This window comes from Azolla caroliniana, unplaced genomic scaffold (genome assembly GCF_043228905.1).
Source record: "Azolla caroliniana isolate FFs.n. ecotype wild unplaced genomic scaffold, voAzoCaro1.0.p SCAF_12, whole genome shotgun sequence".
NCBI classification, from domain to species: domain Eukaryota; kingdom Viridiplantae; phylum Streptophyta; class Polypodiopsida; order Salviniales; family Salviniaceae; genus Azolla; species Azolla caroliniana.
Window position 1 is genome coordinate 1,550,937 of NW_028230447.1, and position 20,559 is coordinate 1,571,495.

At 40.9% G+C, this 20,559-nt stretch overlaps 2 protein-coding genes across 2 annotated transcripts; both read left to right on the forward strand.

Moving 5' to 3' along the window:
• Positions 1-606: 606 nt before the first annotated feature.
• Positions 607-13,216, forward strand: LOC147856754 (FKBP-like peptidyl-prolyl cis-trans isomerase family protein). Its single transcript, XM_087328245.1, has 7 exons — positions 607-759; positions 949-1,280; positions 2,146-2,229; positions 3,520-3,569; positions 3,913-3,961; positions 4,051-4,125; positions 12,973-13,216. Exons 1-7 carry the CDS (start codon positions 726-728, stop codon positions 13,090-13,092), a joined length of 744 nt encoding a protein of 247 aa, XP_087184371.1. The 5' UTR covers positions 607-725; the 3' UTR covers positions 13,093-13,216.
• A 50-nt stretch (positions 13,217-13,266) lies between these two features.
• LOC147856755 (uncharacterized) lies at positions 13,267-19,511 on the forward strand. The gene is made up of 2 exons (XM_087328244.1): positions 13,267-13,404; positions 16,579-19,511. The coding sequence occupies exon 2, from the start codon at positions 16,686-16,688 to the stop codon at positions 19,281-19,283; it is 2,598 nt and encodes an 865-aa protein (XP_087184370.1). The 5' UTR covers positions 13,267-13,404; positions 16,579-16,685; the 3' UTR covers positions 19,284-19,511.
• Positions 19,512-20,559: the final 1,048 nt, after the last annotated feature.

Sequence of the window (20,559 nt, forward strand, 5' to 3'; positions counted from 1 at the left end):
AACTCTCAGACAACAAAACCCATCTTCCTTGGTTCAATTCCCCCTTGGTGCCTGCGGCTCACGTTTCACATGCATGCATGTAACTTTGCGACAACATAGGTTCCTAAATAAGATATAGGCTCTGCTCTAAATTGGACATAGGATCCTTCCCAATATGTACCTAATCCAAGCTATCATTCCATGCATGCCCGCCCTTCTTCGTTTTGTTGTTGCTACCCCAACTAAGGCCCAAGCCTTTTGTAAAAACTAGGCAATCTATCAATATCTGTCACTAGTAAGGACAAACAGACGAACCAAGAGATCTGTCGCATTCTTCGTTGTTCCAAGAGGCCCGAATCTTTTGTAAAAACCAGACATCTATCTACATATATCAATAGTCGCCAGGATGGACTGGCAGACCAAGAGACGAGTCGCATTCTTCGTTGTTTCGAGAGACCCAATTATGTATGTATGTAGTGCCGGGTGTCCGTCGTGTGGGACCATGGGAGGCGGGCCAGGGGCCTCTCTCTCTTCATTTTGGTTCTCTCTCTCTCTCTCTCTTTCTCTCTCTCGAAGAGTGCTTATCTCTAAGCAATGGATAGATATAGTTACTTCACTTACTATATATGTATTTGAAGAAGAAGAAAGAAGAAGAAAGAAGAAAGAAGAAAGGAGAAGAAGATTGAAGGTCTGTCTATCTTCACCATCATCATCTTCATCTTCATCAAGCCCATCCATCCCTTCTAATGGTGTCTACTTCCATGCTTCTCCTTCATCAAGGTAAGAAGAAGAAAGCAAGAAGAAGAAGAAGAAGAAGACGAAGAAGGAGACAATCCATGGCCGTCTCTGTTTTTCTTTGTGTATCCATATGTGAATCTATGGATGCTTTTCTAGATATATAGATTTATTGCTGTTTGTGTATAAATTTTTTCCCACGTTTGTCATTAACTCTGCTTCTTCTTCATGAAGGTCCATCTGCCCAGCTTAATGCGTCTCCGTTGCACCATGTGATCAAGTTTCCTTCTTCTTCTTCTTCGTCTTCTTCTTCTTCATCTTCTTCCCCTCGCAACAGAGGAGTGATGATGAAGCCATCGTGCAATAACGATAAGAATAAGAATAACGTAAAGAGACGAGATTTTTTGCAATTGCTCAGTGTGGGGACTGCCATTTCTACTACTTTTGATCACAATGTCCGTTGGATCTATGGACGTGATGATGATGATTGTGCGATTGCTGCTGGCCTCCCTCAAGAAGAGCCTCTCAAGCTCTGTGATGCTTCTTGTGAGAAAGACCTTGAAAATGTATGTTGATCGCCAGTTTATTAATTTTTTTTCGTTCTCTCTTTGTTCAATGAAGCATTAATTCACACATTCCCTTTCAGAAATTGATTATCTGTACGTTCAATCCCATTGTCTTTCCGCATTTAAGCTTTCATTCACATATTTCCTTGACAATGTAGTGTTTTGATTATTTGCACATAAATTCCATCTCCCTTGTGCATTCAACCATTAGCAAGCATAAATTTCATTCTGTCTTGTGTCTTTCTTTGATTAAGTATTATATTCATTGGTTTAGGTGTTTGTGGAAATCCCTAACAGCATTAAAACTTAGATATGCCATAATTTCTTTGGATGTAAGAATTTGTTTTCGCAGCCATCCTACATAGTGTAGTTTGTTCATGCTCATTAGGAAACACTCAGACTGAAAAATTAAGTCATGTTGTTAGAAATGCAATGTCATCAATATACTTTAGCCTTATGGGTTGGCTAAATGTTTAAGTTGATGCTATTAAAACCCCATTATCTGGCGTTTCATTGGAAAGATCTTAGTTTCCAGATCACTATTGTAATCATCTGCATTTCAAGATAGGTGTTCATGATTGAAAGTTTGAATTTTTTTGAAAACAAGGATGTCATAAAATCATGATTCTAGTCCCAGATCATAATTGCTTTTAGTTTCTTAATTTTCTGAAATAATACAATTCAATCAAGGAGACGTTTTCATCGATAAGAGGATGTTTACATTGAGCATAAGATGATCATGAATATATGTAATAGGCATCCAACCTTTATTCCACTTAACTATATATTATCAACTAACAATTTGAAAATAAATATATGTATTTGGAGACTCATGGTTCTAAATATTTTTGAGTTCTATCTACAGATTCCAACTGTCACAACTGAGTCTGGTCTTCAATACAAGGACATAAAAGTTGGTTCAGGGCCAAGTCCTCCGGTTGGTTATCAGGTTCGTTGACATTATCTTTTCCATGAAAGGGGAGATCAGATTATATATATATGCACTATTTCTTGCTATGCCATTGCAAGTTCTCTTTTTCTGTGTATTCAAGTTTAATGAAGTATTCTCAACAGCGTCTGCTGGAGTTTTTTCATATTTCTTCCAATGTTGGATGGAGTGAATGAACAGCAAAATATTGCATGTTTTTCACTTGTTAAGTACGGCATCAGCAGGAGATTATTTGCATTCCTTCCAATGTTGGATGGTGTGAATGAGTGGCAAAATACTGGGAAAATATTGCATGTTTTTCACTTGTGAAGTAGTGGTGGAATATGTATTCTGTTTTCCAAGTACACAACTTTCAACTACAGAGATGCATAGATAGATATATCATCCTCTCTTAGTGACTATGCTTATTTCTACTGTTCTATTGACTTCTACAAAATTTTGTGTTGCATTTAGTTATATGCAATTGTTTTACTTGAAACATTTGGCTGTATTACTGTAAAAATATCGTACATTGTTATATTTATAGGTTACTCGTAGTGTACCAACCCTATGATCTATATATGAAAATAAGGAGATAAAGAACAAAATCTCTACATGATGGTACTTAGTATTTACATGAACCAGTGGGAGGGGCTATATGCTCATGGAGGCATGCAAACTGGGAAAACAGAGATGTTTTTGTCCAGTCACTTGGAATGTTGAACCAGCGGGAGAGGCTATATGCTCATGGAGGCATGAACCAGTCACTTGGAAGGGAGTGTTGGGCGCTATTCAATGTCTAATTAGAGGTGTCTAATGTATAGGCAGCTTGTTGCTCTCATGTTTAATGAGGTGTTGTAAGAAGAATTCCCTGAGGAGTTGGACAATGGTACACTCATAGTCATAATCAAGTCTAGTGAGTCATCACCTTAGTAGAACAAGTATCACGCTGTCATGATGGAAACATATTTGAGTTCTATGTTCCGCAATATTCTGAGCATGAGATTCAATATGGTGGATCACATACTTACGCTTATGAGCAATCATAGAGGAGCAGGGACAATGTACTTCAGTAAAGCTTTTTGACACCGTATTGAAAGAGTCATGTTTGAAGTCTCCATTGACCTCTTATATTGACTTGTATGTTGGATAATACTTGAATCCAACCAATGTAATTTTCTTAGTCCTTTCAGGATGTAAAATCCTGCATTTATTTCTGTTTGTTAGTACAAATATAAGATTCTCTTTCGATGGAGGAGAATCTCTATATGTATCTCTCCATTCATTGGTTTCTCATTATATTGTTTTCAGGTTGCTGCAAATTACGTTGCCATGGTTCCATCTGGGAAAATCTTTGACAGGTACACATGGAATGAATGATTATAGTGTCATTTATTTTTATATCATTGGCTGTATACCTAGGAAGGGTCTAGCTGATGAATTAGCTATATTAAAAACGTTCATTTTTTGGACTTTTTGATATAAATAAGGTTTTCTAGTGATAGGGGGATAACTGCTTTATCAAGATCTGGTCATAGGTTTTTAATTACAATCTGCTACTTGTGAACTAAGATTTTGTGAGGAAAAAATGGACCATGGTCTCAAAATTCTTTTCAGGAGAAATGATTTTTCTAGCATTTTAAGTTCTACGGGCGTGACTCATACAGAATATAACTTTTCATCTGTTTGTTTTTTGTTAACTAGTTCATTAGAGAAAGGAACACCATACATATTTCGAGTTGGCTCAGGACAGGTCATTTAACAATTAACTTTGCTTCCAAATATTCATGATGATAAAGTTGTGTCGTGCTTTAATCTTGTGAAGATCAAAACTCTATATAGGTTGTCAAGGGTTTAGATGAAGGAATTTTGAGTATGAAAGTTGGTGGGAAACGTCGCATATATGTACCCGGACAGGTACCATGATCATATTCTTTTGAATATTCATGTTTTTTATTTCTTCTCTCTTCTAAGTACAACTCTATGCATTTTTTTATTAGGTTTTTGGTGCTCAACAAGAACAATGCCTCTAGATCTGTCTTATTTTTAGATTTAGCGTAATTGTGAAAAGAAACTTTAGGAAAGAGAAGCCTTGTCGGATTGTTTCACACATGCAATTTCGGCCTCTTCAAATCTGATAGTATATCTTCTTTCTTTCTTCCTCCCCTCTCATATCATAACTTCTTTCTTCATTCAATTTCTCTTTTTCTACTCTTTCCGAGAATAGATGGGAGCATCCCTAATAGTGAGCGAAGCACTACTCTGTTTAGGAACTGGTATTTGTTGGAGGATGGCAGCTCCAGACCTCCACTCTCTTTCATCTTTATTATCTGTCTTCAACATTCTCTCTCTAGAATCTACGACTTTAAATGCCTTCTCTCTCTTCCACTTTTCCAAGATATTCCCTCTTATTCCTCATTTGTTGTACCTTTTTGGTGGTACAAGATTCACTTAACTAGCAAACAACCATTTCACCCATGTTCCCCAATTTTGTATAAATAGGCTATACTAGCCACTTTTATAAGAACTTTATTTTTGCTGCTACTTACAAACAGGCTCTGCTCTTCGGCTGTATCTCTACTCTTTGCAACTATTTTGCTATTGCTGTCTAACATCCTTCTCACAGCTTGGCCGTGTCTATTTTTTCTAACAACTGTCCCGTTGTTACACACATGGTATCAGAGTTGTGAGGTAGTAAACAGTGATGCTACTACACACATGACTAATGGCAAATCTATTTTATATAATGTCAAACCCAACTCCTCTGAAAGCTTTCCACCATTTCTACTCTCAAAGAGGGGCACTGCTCGCCAATTTTCTACACCCAATACAGTGTGGTAGAAATGAAGAATCAGGCAGTCCAAGAGATGGCTCGTGCAATGCTCTCATCTGATCTTTCTTTCTTGGTTTGGGGTGAAGCTGTCAACACAACAATCTACATCATTGATTGCTGTCCAACTAAAGCAATGCTACAGTGACCCATTCAGAAGCATTTACAGGTTTAAAACCCTCAATTTCTCATTTAAAAGTCTTTGGTTGTGATGCTTATTTTCACATTTCAGATCATAAATGGACTAAAATTGAGTCCAAAACCAAGAAATGTAAGTTTCTTGGTTACAACACACAATCTAAAGCTTACAGGTTATGGGATCTAGAATCAAAGTCCTTAGTCATCTTTAGGGATGCTCATTTTGTGGAGTCTAAGCTGGATGACTCTAGGATTTTACTTGAGTTAATGGTTGAAATCCCAGCTGCCCCGAAATCTCCTAGTCTAGGTGAAGATGTCTCACCGTCAAGCCCCCATCTCCTCCCACTCCTACTCAAACTCCAAGTCCACCACTTTTCTACCAACATGAAAAGAACATGCAGGTCATAATGGCTTCTTTACTCATGCAACTTTGCCTTATTGTACACTCTTGTGCAATCGCAAGGTCCCACTACAACAAAGGAGACTCTTGTTCTTCCGAAGTGGAAAGCGACAATGGAAGTTGAACTTTATTCCATTGAGTGGAATCACACGTGGGAGCTTGTCCCTTGGCCTCAACATAGGCAAGTCATTGGATTGAAATGGATTATCAAGAACAAGTACCATGTTGAAGGTACTTTGGATAAGCATAAGGCATGCTTAGTTGCAAAGGCTACTCACAATTGGAAGGATTGCACTATGAGGAAACTTTTGCTCCAACAACAAGGTACACCTCTATTCAATGTGCACTTGCATTTGCGCACAACAAATGGCCGATCTTTCAAATGAATGTCAAGTCAACCTTCCGTAATGGTGACTTCAAGAGGAAGTTTATGTAGAACAACCTCCAGGTTTCAAGATTTAAGAGTGGAAAACCTTGGTCTACATGTTACATAGTCTTGTATGGTTTAAAGCAAGTTCCCAAAGCTTGGCATGACAAAATTGATGCATTGTTTCTCTCTTGGGTTTCAACACTATTTTGTTGACAACAATCTCTATGTCTTTTCCCAAGATGATTTGTTATGCTTCATCATATTATATGTTGATAACCTTCTAATTATAGGGTCCCTTGTGTGAGAAAAGCTGTTAATAGCAGCAATGGAAAAATTAGAATAAAATAGACACAGCCAAGCTGTGAGAAGGCTGTTAGACAACAATAGAAAAAATGGTTGCAAAGAGTAGAGACATAGCCAAAGAGTTGTGCTTGTTTCTAAGTAGTAGCAGAAAATAATCTTATTACAAAAGAGGCTGGTATAAGCCTATTTATACAAAATTGGGAATGGTTGTTTGGTAGTTAAGAGACTCTTGTACTACCAAACAGGTACAATAAACTAGGAATAAAAAGGGAATATCTTGGAAAAATTGGAAGAGACAAAAGGCATTTAAAGCATTGCAGATTCTAGAGAGAGAAGAATCTGAGAAGAGAGAATGTAGTACAGAGATAATAAAGATGAAAGAGAGTGCAAGTTTGGAGTTGCCACCCTCCAACGCCTCCTCTCAGCTCTAGAACGGCCATCAAACATTGAGTCGACCGAGGAGCTGATTAATGGCATGCCTTGGTAGCGGGAAAAAAAAACATAGAGATTGTTGTCAGCATAACAGTTTTGAAACCTAAGAGAGAGAAAAAAGGTGTCAATTTTGTCATGCCAAGCTTTGGGAACTTGCTTTAAGCCATACAAGGCTTTGTGGAACTTGTAGACCATGTTTTTTTGCTCTGAAATCTCAAAACCTAGAGGCTGTTCAACATCAACCTCCTCCATGTCTCAATTAAGGCAGGCTGACTTGACATTCATTTGAAAGATGGGCCATTTGTTGTGAGCAACAAGTGCAAGCGCACATCGAATAGAGGTGTACCTTGCTGTTGGAGCAAAAGTTTCCTCGTAATCCACTCATTTGACTTGTGAGTAGCCTTTTGCAACTAAACGTGCCTTGTACTTATCCAAAGTACCATCAACATGGTACTTGGTCTTGAAAATCCATTTCAGTCCAATGACTTGTCGATGTTGAGGCCTTGGAACCAGCTCCCATGTATGATTCCGCTCAATGGAATCAAGTTCAACTTCCATTGCGGCTTTCCTCTTTGGAAGAACATTGTTCCTCTTTTGCTGTTGTGGGTTCTTGTGATTGTCCAACAGTGCACAGTAAGGCAAAGTTGCATGAGTGAGGAGGCCGTTGTGACTTACGTGTTCGAGAACCACATGTATACTCATGAAGTTCAGCATCGGAGAGATGAGAATCATGAATGGTGGCTTGAAGCCACTTGGGAAGTGGTGGAAGCTGGTTTGTAGTGGGAGGGCAAACACGTGGAGTTGAGGGAGAGGTTTGAATTGTTGGCGAAGTTAGAGATTGAGTAGGAGGAGATGGGGGGCTTGAAGGTGAGACATGTTCGTCTAAAATAAGAGATTCGGGAGGAGCCGGGATTTCAACCGTGAACTTAGGTGAAATCCTAGAATCATCCGGTTGAGACTCCACAAAATGAACATCCCTAGAGATGACTAAGGACTTTGACTCTAAATCCCAAAACCTCTATGCTTTAGATTGTGTTGTAACCAAGAAATTTGCATTTCTTGGTTTTGGACTCAAATTTCATCCTTTTATGATCTGAAATGTGAACATAAGCATCACAACCAAAGACGTTAAAATGAGATATTGAGGGCTTTACACCTGTAAATGCTTATGCAGGCGTCATTCCAACAACTGCTTTTGTTTTTGTGGGCAGCAATTGATGATGTAGACTGTTGTGTTGACAGCTTCACCCCAAAACGAGAGAGGAAGATCAGATTGAGATAACATCGTACGAGCCATCTCTTGGACTGTCCGGTTCTTCCTTTCCACGACTCCATTTTGTTGAGGAGTATTGGGTGTAGAAAATTGGCAGCAGTGTTGCACGATGATAGGGCTTAGCCGTGTTGCACGTTTGACGGGTCAAATTAATCCCACCCGAAGGAGCTTATCAATTTCCTCTTTGTCTTTGGCCGCGTAATTGGGACTCGTTCAGTAACGGCGCTGCTGCACGGGTCGGGCATCACGCTTCAAATTGATTTGGTGCTAGAAGTATCGCGGATTTAACCCTTTCATATCGCTGTAAGACCAGGCAAAGACATCCTGATACTCCGTGAACAGTCTTACCAACGCCAAACGTTCGTGGGGGGGTAGTTCCTTTGCTATTTTCAGGGATCTCGGGTCTGTGGTGGTACCGAGATTGATTTCTTCCAGAGTGGACGCCTTCACCCGTTGTGAGATGGCTAATTCTCGTTCGAGCTCGTCGCATGCATGGTGTAATTTTTCGATCAATCTTGGATCAGGTTCTCGGCCTATATCTTGCTCTTCTTCCGCTGGCTCGAAAACATAAGGGCCGACGGCTGTTACGATATCAATATCGAACAACGGAACAATCCTCGGGTGATCCTCCAGGAAGTGGCCCACATAGTCCATTGAGCATGTGGACACCTTCCGCATACAAGGGAGTGGTGTCCTGTGGGGTGCGGATTTGCTCCTCCGTGGCGACACGTACCTTGGTTTTCCCGTGTCGGAATGATATCATTTTGCGCTGCCAGTGCTGCTTAATGTTGGCCGTGCGTAAGCAGGGACAGACGAACAGCATTGGGTAGGCGCCAGGAGCATCCAGCCGTAACACCACTGCCGAAATCGTGAATGTGTGGCCTCCGAGGATGAAGTCGAGGTGTCGGATTAAACCCATCGGTCTGATGGATCGTGTATCTGCCATCCGAAACCAAAATGGGCATGGTTCCCATTGGGTAATGCCGAAAACTCGGCAAGTGGCCTTGCTGATGACATTGACCGTCGATCCACTGTCGATAATGCAACCGTGAACATCCCGCCATTTAATAATGAGTTTTACGGCGGGGTTTTGGGAATCCATTAGTGGTGGTCTTGCATTCGGCTCAGCAAGGTGCACGCGCATGGTCTTCTGATCTTTCCCGGTGGTCAAGGAAACCACCGTGTCCTTGAACCGTGGAAGTAAATGCAGAAGCTTATTTAGGGGCATTGATATCTGGCAGCTAGTAAGTGCTTGCCAAGTGGGATCCTCGTCCAGCGAATCGGTGGGGTGGGAGGAAGGCGATGCACCGATAGTGATTTCCTTCATCTCGGTATTCATGTGGTCGACGTTTGCGTTATTAGATTTCTCGATCCAATCCTTCGCGGCTTGCCGGACTTCATCTTGGACTTCCCATTGCATGTGTTGTGCCTTGCTTCTTGTTGTGACCTGTTGGACTTCGGCCATAATGATATTTACTGTGGGTCCTTTGCCATGATCACTGACCGGACTCTGTGTGGCATAATGCCCTGGTTGATTACAGTTAAAACACATGACCGGCGCCGAGTTGCTTGATTCCCCTTGCTCAAATTGAGTTGTTTGATACCGTTGGGAGTTTTCTTCTCTGGGCGGCGCGGCGTATTGCTGTGCTCAGTGGGAGTCATCGTAAGGCTCGGTCAAGGCGACCAACGATGGTCTGGACGCGGTGGGTCTTGGCGTTGATTATCTGGAGGTTGTTGATTATTTCCCGATTGCTGATGACCTTGATTATGTTGGGGAGGCTGCTGATCGTGCCTTTGGTTGGAACGATGTCTTGGTTCGTAATCGTCGTTCTAATCGTAGTAGTCGTCTACTGGTCGATAGCGGTCCTCCCTAGGCCGATAACGATCTTCCTTGGGCTGGTACCGATTGTTTGGCCGATAGCGATCCTCCTCGGTCCTATACCTCTCGTCATGTTGGTATCGATCATCGTATTGGGCCGCTCGGCTTCCCGAAATCTAGGTGGCGGATGATTATGATCCTCCTGTCGAGGACGATTGTGGCGGGGTTCGATTTGGCATACCGGGGCAGCGGTTGTGTGAACAAGAGCGAACACCGGAGGCTACGATACAACAGCTGAACGCCGAGGACCACCTAGTGGCACCAACAGACAGTCAAACGACCGAGGAACAACCGACACACCTCGAGCAGGCGGTCGAGTTCGACACTAAAGTAGATGACTTGCAGCAATCACCGAGCATCTTGCACATTTTTTATGAAGAGTAAATAAAGATCCATAGTTTTGGCAAGGACATTCTTTTCGATTATGTTATTTTTGGGTTCGACGTGCAAGGCACTGTCCCACGGGCGTGACAGGTGTTAACCAGTGGGACAAGGGTGACAAGGTGTGAAACGAACAAAGGGAGCGAAGTACCACAAACAACCGAAAAAAGAAAGCTGAGTAGCGTAAAAAAGGCATACAAAGACTATAAAATTGAAGGAGCAGGGGACCGAAGAAGGGAGAGGATAGATCGTCATTAGACTAAGATTAGAGAGAGAGTGAGTGCTTACCGATAATCGGTACTTGTATCCGAGTGTATACACTTTAATCGAATATACTTCTTGTGGGCAACTCAAGTGTTTGTTTTTAAGTCTAGTATATAAGTACTGTCTGTGTAAGAGTTGTGTTCTAGGATCGGTTGTAGCCGATATCCCGGAAATACTTTTCTTTGTTCTATCATTTGTACTCCATATAAGTGGAACGGTCTAAATAATGGCCTATAGGTCTCACTAGTACAGGGAAATCCGTATACTGGGTGACAACTCGGAGAACAGTCTCTGTGATCCCAATTTCTTATTCGTGCCACCATACCTTATTCCGATTACCTAGGAGGAGTAATCGAAGGTGTTTCCTCCAGTAGAGAGTAACACACATTAGTTAAGAAATTGACTTACACGGTTGTGGAATCAGAAGAATATTATGTTTGCCTTTTTACTATTTTTTATGAAAAAGAGAGATACCATTGCCTCTTCACTTACGGCTTTATCTCATTATGTAAGGCAATGGAATACACAAATTACCTAGGAGGAGTAATCGAAGGTGTTTCCTCTGGTAGGGAGTAACACACATTAGTTAAGAAATTGACTTACACGGTTGTGGAATCAGAAGAATATTATGTTTGCCTTTTTACTATTTTTTATGAAAAAGAGAGATACCATTGCCTCTTCAATTAAGGCTTTATCTCATTATGTAAGGCAATGGAATACACAAATTAACAATGATTGGGACTGTTCTTACTAGAGCTCAAGTGACATAACAAGAAGTTTTTTAAGGACAACAATACGACACATTAACTCATCAATAAAGAACCATCACAACTATCTTTAGTTCTATTATTCATCATATAAGTCAATTGAGGGCTGCATAAGTACGGTCTCAACCACAATGTTCAAAAGGGGTCATAATAAAGTGGGAAATAGCAATTTGTTGTGCATGTAGGCCAGACCCATCTAGACCAGAACTCTGTCATCCCCTGCCATGGACAAATAAAGGCCAGTATTACGTGACCACAAAGGTGCTTTTGCCTCAAAGGACTCTCCACCTTGGATTGTTCCATGATGGGACCTTTTGATGCGAAGATTTGAGTCCATCTAAGCTTAGAATATCTCGCTAACAATACTGTTTGGTACCTCGGGAAATTCTATTAAGTTGCATTAATTCTATTTGTTCTAAAGAATGAGAGAACATTTTAAGATGTAAATTCTTGCGTTGCCTCAGAGCCATTCTGGCTTCTTAAAAGATTCTAATATATCTTTCTTTCTACTCTCTGCTACGAAATTCTTCGGACATGCTCATGAAGCTTTGTTAGACCTTGTTGGAATATCATCCATTGTAACTCATGACTCACATCCTGAGATTTCTAAGGGTTAGTGGTGACATAGGTTCCTTCCCATGATTGAGTTGCCGCATGGATTAAAGGAGTGCCCAAGTTAGGCAAGTCACTCCGTAAAGTACATAAAGTTGGTGGTTAAGATGGGAGTTTGCATTTTTAAACCAAGACATGTGTAGCTTCCATTTTGGTTCAGATGTAGACAATCAGCCAGTAAGAACACTGCCGAAATAGCTACCAAGAAGATAGCTCTGTTATACAAGAAAACATTTTTAGGTCACAGACTCTGTAAGGATCCATAATTGCTTACCATTTTTGTGCTGATCACTAATGATGAGATGAGCCCAACTTTCATGCCTTGGCCCCACAATACAGAAGTGGCCCAGATTCTTTTAGTCCAGGAGGTGCAATGGTGGGTAGCAGTGATGTGTTATAGGAACCATACTTTATCGCAATACCTGAAATTTAGGAAGGTGTCCACTTGGTCCTTATGCCTTTCCTGGCGAAATCTCCATAAACCTCCGCGATTTTCCATGCCCATTCTTCCATGGAAAGGTTTATGAGCTTGCAAGCATAGTATGAACCATACATGCATTCGCATTTGAGTATGTTTTGTTCATTCGAGTATGGTAAACACCCTCGACATATGGTAAATACCATACCTTTGTATTCATGTTTTACTGTAAGGTAAAACTTTTTTTAAGGTAAAAAAGAGAAAATAATAATAATAACATAAAAAAGAAAATATAAGTATGTTTTCATAACATATACATTCGTTTGCAAATGTATGAAAACGAATGTTTGAGCAAAAGAATGCGAATATTACGTTCTATGTTTGCAAGTATATCCATGCTGATATCGTGCATAGAAACCGCAGCTTGTCGCAAAGAATGAGGTCGCAATTGGGCATATATGCCTGTAATAACTAAAATGAATGCCTCAGGCTTGAAAACTGGTGGTTAGCCTCGTCAATGCCCCCAAACCTAGAGAATTTAATCTTTTGCTGTTAATTATTTATATTAGTGTGTAGTTTGAAAATAATTACGTACTTTCTGAAAATCCAAGTTCATTTGTGATAAATTGGTTTTGCTCAAACATGTTGCACACATTACACCGTTCTAAAAGTGGTGTTGCCTTGAACCATTTGACAGCTAGCCTTCCCGAAAGGTCTTCCTTCAGCTGCTGGGAGGCCACGTGTACAACCAAACAGTCCTGTTATATTTGATGTCAGCCTTGAATATGTACCCGGTCTCGATGATGTGGAGGAATGAACTGTAATACATATATCCTTTTTTGGGGGGTCTTCAGTGTGAATAGCACGAGAAGCGATGTCAAAAAAGGGGTGTACAATAAGTCTCTTACTAATTATAGAATGTATTCATTTTTGACGATTCATATTCTTGCTTTCTTGGCAACTATTCGTTCATCGCCAATTCGTAAGTTGTAGCAAAAGTTTGTTTTAAGAATTCCAATGCTTCTTTTGAACATAAGTCTTGTGGTATAGCAGAAACCTATGGAGGAAGTGGGCCATAAGAAATACATGTTTGTGAGAGCCCATCTAACATCTGGAGATTGGTGCCAAGGTAATGGAGTTACTAACTAGTGTTTGTGAATAACAAGTACAATTTTACTGGAGACATAGATTGAAGGCAGTGGTCAACATAAGTTCATGCCCAAGTAGGCAATGAGGACTATGTGAGGAAGTGAGACTTTCCAAATCCACACAATAATGTATTTGTATCTAGGGTAACCAAGCATGACCACTATATCGATTTTGGATACAACAAATTATACACAATTTTTTCCCCATTTGGCTTACTAGCATTCTAAGAGAAGCACACTTTCATCACCACTGTCCACTTGTGTGCGATCCACTTTCTGCTATCTGAGATTACTACTGAATGTAGTATTCAGAATTGCACTTCAAACCGTTACCACAAAAAATCTACATGATGTTACTTGCATGAGTTCTTACCTCTGCTTTTGCTAAAACTATTGTAATCAATATATACAATCGATTTATTGAAGCGTTACCATTTGAGTATCAAATGGAAGGCGCAAAACCTTTTTAAAGTTTCCTGCATAGTACAACACAATTGAAAATCATTACTGGATCATATCTAAGGTCATCACAAATGTTGAATTTCATTATGTGGAATCCCAATGTGGTTGGTTTGATAATTATGAATGCTTCCTATAACATCTTTTTTAGGTAACTTTGTTACCATGGTCAAATTCATGTGTGATTTTTGTTGCAATAGTTTGTAGTGCTAGGCCACATTGAGCGAACATATGTGACTATTGTGTTGGAGTTGTTGTGATTTGAAACTCCAATGATATTTTTACAAAATACATGAATCCTATAGTTAGTTCTTTACATCCTTACCCACATGAAATATGCGTAAAACCTTGAACACTTCCCAAGTCCTTAACACAAAAAAGTTGTAGAAGATGATTAGTTGTTAGCAAGCCAGCCTTGAAGGCCTCTCCGTCTCTCAACACGTACACAAAAGCCCATTTTTGTTAAGTACAAATGTTAGATAGTGACACACAATGTTTTTGGCATGAGAAGCGAGTGCGTTTCATTCCTTTGGTGCCAAAAGGTTTGCGTGGCCGACGTAGAAAGGAAAAGGAAAAGGAAAAGGCGATGGTGGGGGGAGTATAAAGAAATTCGATTACTTTTTCCCCTAGTATAGTAGTGGGTGGCCTCTCTCTTTGTCTCTTTTCGTGTAGACGCAGACACGCACCATTCCTCTCTCTCTCTCTCTGGGTCTCGGATGTGAAGGTGAGTAGCACCTTTTGTCTCTCCCTAGGACCACGTAAATACTCTCTCTTCTTTTCCGTAAAAAAACGTGAAGGAAACCCGCACCTTTCTTCATCGCGTCCGAGTAAGTTTTTCATTTTCTGTTTTCCTCTCGCGTCTCTTTTACTTTACATACACACAACACACACACACACACACACACACACACACCCATACACACTTTTTCTTTTAACCTTTTTCTTTTTGTAAAGAGGACCTCGTGGGATGTGTTTTTTTTTTCTTTGTGATTTTTTTTTAGACCACAACAAATGCATTTCTTGGGTGCCCCCCCCCCCTTCCTCTTTCACCTTTTTTCCTTTTTCTTTTCTCATTTTTCCTAGGCTTTAAGAAAAAAGCAAAAAAGAAGAAGGAAATACATAAAAGAAAAAGCCGAAAGCAAAAAGTAAAGATTTCCCAAACAAAAAGAAAAGAAAAGAAAAGAAAGGAAGAAGAAAAAAGTTTGGCGCCACAAAGCAACGGACTCGGAGGGCGCCACGTGGCGCCGTGGCCCCCGGCCCCGCTGACGTGGCACTGCGCGTGCTTTGCAAGCTAAAAAAAAACAAACAAAAAGTAAATAAATAAAGCAGCTTTTTTTTTGAAGCTTTTTGACACGTCACCCGGCCGCTTTCTCGGGGGAAAAGAGAAGGGAAAAAAGAAAAAAGTAGAAAAAGCTTTTTCTTGCTTTTGTTTTGTTTATTTATTTATTTTTAAAAGGAAAAACAAAGCAGGCAGAAAAGATGGCCCCAGCCCACCGCCGACGTGGCAGCCCCCGTCCGACGTGGCAGACCCCCGCATGACGTGGCAGACCCTTGCCTGACGTGGCAGATCCCGGCCGACGTGGACGGCCACGGCGGAATAGCCCAGCTGGCGTGGCACAATGGGAAACCGATCTGCTCGGGGCCCCTATTTCGTGGCACTGACGTGCCGGCCGACGTGTCAGGGGTCCTCCACGCGGCCATCGATGCGTGCCGCCACGTAGGTATGGGCGGGGACAGCTGGCAGCGGAGGCGATCGTCTCTCTGTTCTTTTCTGTTTTTTCTCTGATTCGCTCGCTGCTTTCTTCTTCGTTTTTCGTTCGTTTGTTTTTCCTTTCATTTCTTTTCTCTGTCTTGTTTCTTTTCGCAACAGTCATTCATGGCTATGGAAAGCTCAGATTTCGACTAGTTCTCTCTTCTTTTAACGTCTTCTCTGTTCCTTCCGTTTCTACTCTCTTCTTCTCTCTCGATTTTTTTTTTTTTTTTTTGTTGCCTCTCCAAATTGCAATGCGTTCTTCATTCATCCCGAAACCCTAAAATATCAACCAACAATTCCTTTCATTCATCCCGAAACCCTAAAATATCCCCACATTTCCTTTCCTTCCTTTCTCCATGCCTGTGAAAACCCTAAACATTGTCCATTAATTTTCTTTGCTTCTACCTTAATCTTCTCTTTCTGCTGTTCTTGTTGATTTTCCTTCCATGGTTAATGAAACACTAAACAGAGATTTACCTTCTTTTGCTTGTCCTTCAGCGCAGCAGTTTTTTTGATTTTTTTAGTTTTCGGCCATGTCCAAACCCTAAACCAAATTGCCGTCTTTTCTTTCCTTGGATTCTTTCAATTGATTTGAAACATTAAACCCCCCAAAGTCTGCATTCTTTTGCGCAATTTCCATGCCTGGAACTCAAAAATCTACAAAAAATATTTTCGCGCTTTCTGTGTATGGAGATTCATGAGTTCCATGAGCAAAATAATTTAATCTTTGTCTTCTCCTTCTCTGTATAGTAGTCTACATTTATTGTCTTCATCTTCTCTGGTGAAGTCCATGTCTGGAAAGCCCTAAAAAATTCTTTATCTCCTTCCCCATCCTTAACACCCATGCCTCTTAAACCCTATATTGGTTCTTCTGTACTTTCCTGCTTCACTTTTAACATCCATGCCTGAAACCCTAAATTTTAGTCCCTGTCATCTTTTAGAGATTGCAAAGCGGTCAGATAGTATTGCATTTTGGCTTAATTGCTGGCGTTCAGGTTAGAAAGCTAGTCGCGTTGAATCAGAAGTCAAGAATCTAAGCTAAGATCTGCCATGGATCAGAAGAGCAGTATAACAACAGATCAGTCGTCTGCAGAAGAAGAGAATGACCAAAAGCCTGTGGATGATCAACCCTCGGTGGCTTGTCCGAGATGCCATAGCTTCAACACCAAGTTCTGCTACTTCAACAACTACAACGTGAAGCAACCTCGCCATTTCTGCAGAGAATGCCAACGTTACTGGACAGCAGGAGGTTCTCTGCGTAACGTCCCTGTTGGTGCGGGTAGAAGAAGGAACAAAGGATCATCGCCGACGATCAGCTCTAATGGCGCCATCGCGACTCCTTATCATAACGATCACATGTCAAGAAGCCTTTTTACTAACCACCATGGCAGCGATGGTCATGAAGGTATGTGCGTTTCTTCTTCTTCTTCTTCTCCTCCTGTTGATTCTACGGTGTCTTCCATTCTTTCCTTCAAGCAGCCCGCTATGGCGACAAATCTGTCAGAATCGGCCCAGAGAAGCTTTGCGCTACTACACAATCTGTCTGAAACGCAGAAGAACTTCGCGGTTCTGGCGCAGAAGCATCCTTCAGAGTTAACGCAGCAGAATATTGCGGTCCTGCAGAAGATTCACTCAGAGCTAACGCAGCACAACCTCGCAGCTCTGCAGAAGAACATCCACTCAGACGCAACGCAGAATTATGAGGCTATGCAGAGGAACGGGTTCGAGACACACAAGAGCTTCCCTGCTGTCCAAAAGAATCACACAGAAGCTCAACACAGTTTTGGAGTTCTACAGAAGAATCCATCTGGATTGCACCAGAGCTTCACGGTTCTTCAGAAGAATCCATCTGAATCCCACGAAAGTTTAACGGTTATTCAGAAGAATGCATCAGAAACACATCAGGGCTTCTTAGTTCCGCAGAATAATCCTTCGCACACCCCAGACTCATTGAATGCTGCCACAGAGACGATGGAGAAAAAACCTGACAGAAAAGTTTCACTGGAGTTGAAGTTATCCAAGGCCAATGGTGAAGAAAAGGTCGAAGAAGGATTACAATCTGCGAAAAGTTCTGCAGAGGATAAGATGGTGGTGCTAGCACCATCGTCTTATACTTCTACTGCACATCATCCTCTTCCTGCTCCTCCTCCTCATCAAGATCTTCCATCCTCTCTACACAATACAGAACATGATGAATCCACTTGCTGCTCTTCAGTAACAGCAGCTCTTGCTTGCTCATCTTCAGAAGCTGTATCTCATCCTGCTACTGCTACTGCTACTGCTACTACCATAGCCATGGCACCTTCCAATATTGTACCTCCTGTCTCGAACCTTCATGCAGGCTTTGTGAATCCATCTCCATTGATGTTTCATCCATGGCTCTGGCCGTTCATCCTCAACAGCACTGGAGCTTTGCTCGGTGCGGGTATCCCTAGATTTGATCCATCTTTTGCAGCAGCTTTTAGTGCTATGGCATTAGCTCAAACTGATCCTACATTAGCAGCAAAAATCGCAGCTATGGCTTCTTTAAATGGAGCTATGACTTCAAATGGAGCTATGGCTATCAATGGAGCTATGACTTCAAATGGAGCTATGGCTATCAATGGAGCTATGGCTTCTTTAAATGGATCTACGCCATCCAACGGAGCTGTGGCTATCAATGGAGCTATGTCTGCTTTCAATGGACCTATGCCTTCCAACGGAGCTGTGGCTACTAATGGAGCTTTGCCTTCTTTGAATGGAGCTGCGGCTTTTTTGAATGGATCTATGCCTTCTAATGGAGCTGGGCCTTTGAATGGAGCCATGCCGCAGAGCATTAATCCCCAAGTTTATCAACCTTCAACGGCTTTGAGTAATACTCCCCAATCTTATAATCCAGCCTCAATCTCTTCAAGCAGTATTCTCCAAGCTTATAATCAAGCTTCGATGGTTTCTAGTAGTATTCCTCATGGTTGTAATCAACCTTCGATGGCTTCTAGTTGTGTTCCTCAAACTTACAATCAAGCTTCCATGACATCAAATATTGTTCCTCGACCTTACATTAATCAAGCTTCCATTGCTCAGACCAGTATTCCACCATCATCTTTGAGTACTCCTCATGTCGATCCAGCTCTCATGGCTCGCGTTGCAGCTTTAGCTTCTGGAAGCATGGCTCATCTTGATCCATCTCTAACAGCAGCTTTAGCAGCAAGCTACCTACAATGGCAACAACAAGCATGGAATCCTTACACATGGGGGTTTCCGTGGAACCTTCAGTGGAATACATCAAATACTATTATGAATACAAACACGAATGTGAATACTGCTAACAATAGTACCAATATTAGTACGGCCAATGCCCCGAATATGGTAAACAAACGGCCTCGATCTCCTCCTACAAACGAAGAGCAAATATCAGCTCTCGAAATTCGCAAGACCTCGAAAATAGAAGCAGACACGGAAGATGGAACAAGAAATCATAGCATTGGTCTGCCCTCGGATTTTCCTAATCCATTAGGTTCGCTTGGCGCGTTTGGTTCCTTCAATCCTCAACTTAATGGTAGCTTTCTCACACAGAAAGCTATGGCTCAACAAGGAGTCGTGCAATCGGATCAACAGTCTAAACCTAGTAGTCAAGCTCAATCAGTTGCCTCTCAAGAAGGTACTTGAGAGTGAATGTTAAAAAGGTGTGATTCAGTGTAGGCTCTCTTAATCTTAACATATATGTATACATTGTGAATCATCAGCTATCATAATGAGGTGAAAACATGTATTCAAGTTTTCATCTTCCCATGAAGAAGAAAACAACTAAATCATATTTGAGGTTTCACCACTGATCAATCTCTTGGGCATGAAGTATATGTCTTCTAAGTAATGAAAGGTTATAAACTTTTATACCCCACGAGAAGTATTCTCTTTGTATCAGTGAGTGAGTGTGTATGTATGTATGCCTCAAGTCATGCATTTGTATTTATGTATATATATATATATATATAGTATGTGGGTATCTTTGCATGATGGTAAGACCCCATCAAAAAATGCAAGCCTTTTCTTGTGACTGAGAGAGAATTCATCTCAATGTTTGAACCCTAAGGATTTGATAAGCTTCTGAAATCTTCGTCCATTGAAAGTGAAGAAGAAGAAGATGATCACATGGTAAGTGCAAAGTGGGGCTATGGAGCTTCTTAATTGTAGCTATGCATTTTTGGGTGTTCTTAGATAATCTTTTGGTAGTTAAATGGATAGTGCCCAAAATGTGATCCAAAGGAAAAAAGATGGCATCACCCTCCAAATGAGGGGGGAAAGAGACCAAGCAACCGAAATAGTTATTCAAACTAGATGTTTGGAAACCTAACAGTTGATTGATAGAAGTTCTTATTGATGGACAAGTCCATGAGAAGTGAATCGCTGTTTCTAACCTTAACCAACACCTTACATAAAGAGACTGATTTATTCTCCTTTTCTCTAGGCAAGATCCTATTGAAAGTATATCTCATAAGCATCTCCACAATAAGGCCCTTTGATTTAATCACTAGAGCATGCATCCGATTTCGCGTTTCTCCAAAGAGCACTTCCATGTGCTTATATCAAAGAAGTGTGAAGCAGCTTGCAGATGTTATGAGCTGATCATGCATCCAATCGGGCACTTGGGTTACATAAATTGCTTAAATTGACAATTGAAAAGCCTATCTAATGTTTCTAATGGTGGCGTAGGGGTAAATGATTGTAATTGTTCCATAAATTTAAATCTAAATGTAATATTTCTGATTAGGATTGAAACGCTATCATCGTGTTGAATCTTGAAACCTTAGTACATGTCTGACATCATTGAACACATTTTAAATTAAGTTAACACCTTGTTTGGGTTATTGAAAAGAGAACTCCAATGGCGGCTCAAAATCTCATGGAGTTGCCTCTCCCTTTCCACATAAGGTTTTGGATAACT

Bases quoted from the DNA above. Each gene is read 5' to 3' on its own strand.
- LOC147856755 (XM_087328244.1), top strand. From the start codon at position 16,686: ATGGATCAGAAGAGCAGTATAACAACAGATCAGTCGTCTGCAGAAGAA.
- LOC147856754 (XM_087328245.1), top strand. From the start codon at position 726: ATGGTGTCTACTTCCATGCTTCTCCTTCATCAAG. The intron at 760-948 runs GTAAGAAGAAGA...TTCTTCATGAAG, and splicing joins CATGCTTCTCCTTCATCAAG to GTCCATCTGCCCAGCTTAAT. The intron at 3,570-3,912 runs GTACACATGGAA...TTTGTTAACTAG, and splicing joins TCTGGGAAAATCTTTGACAG to TTCATTAGAGAAAGGAACAC.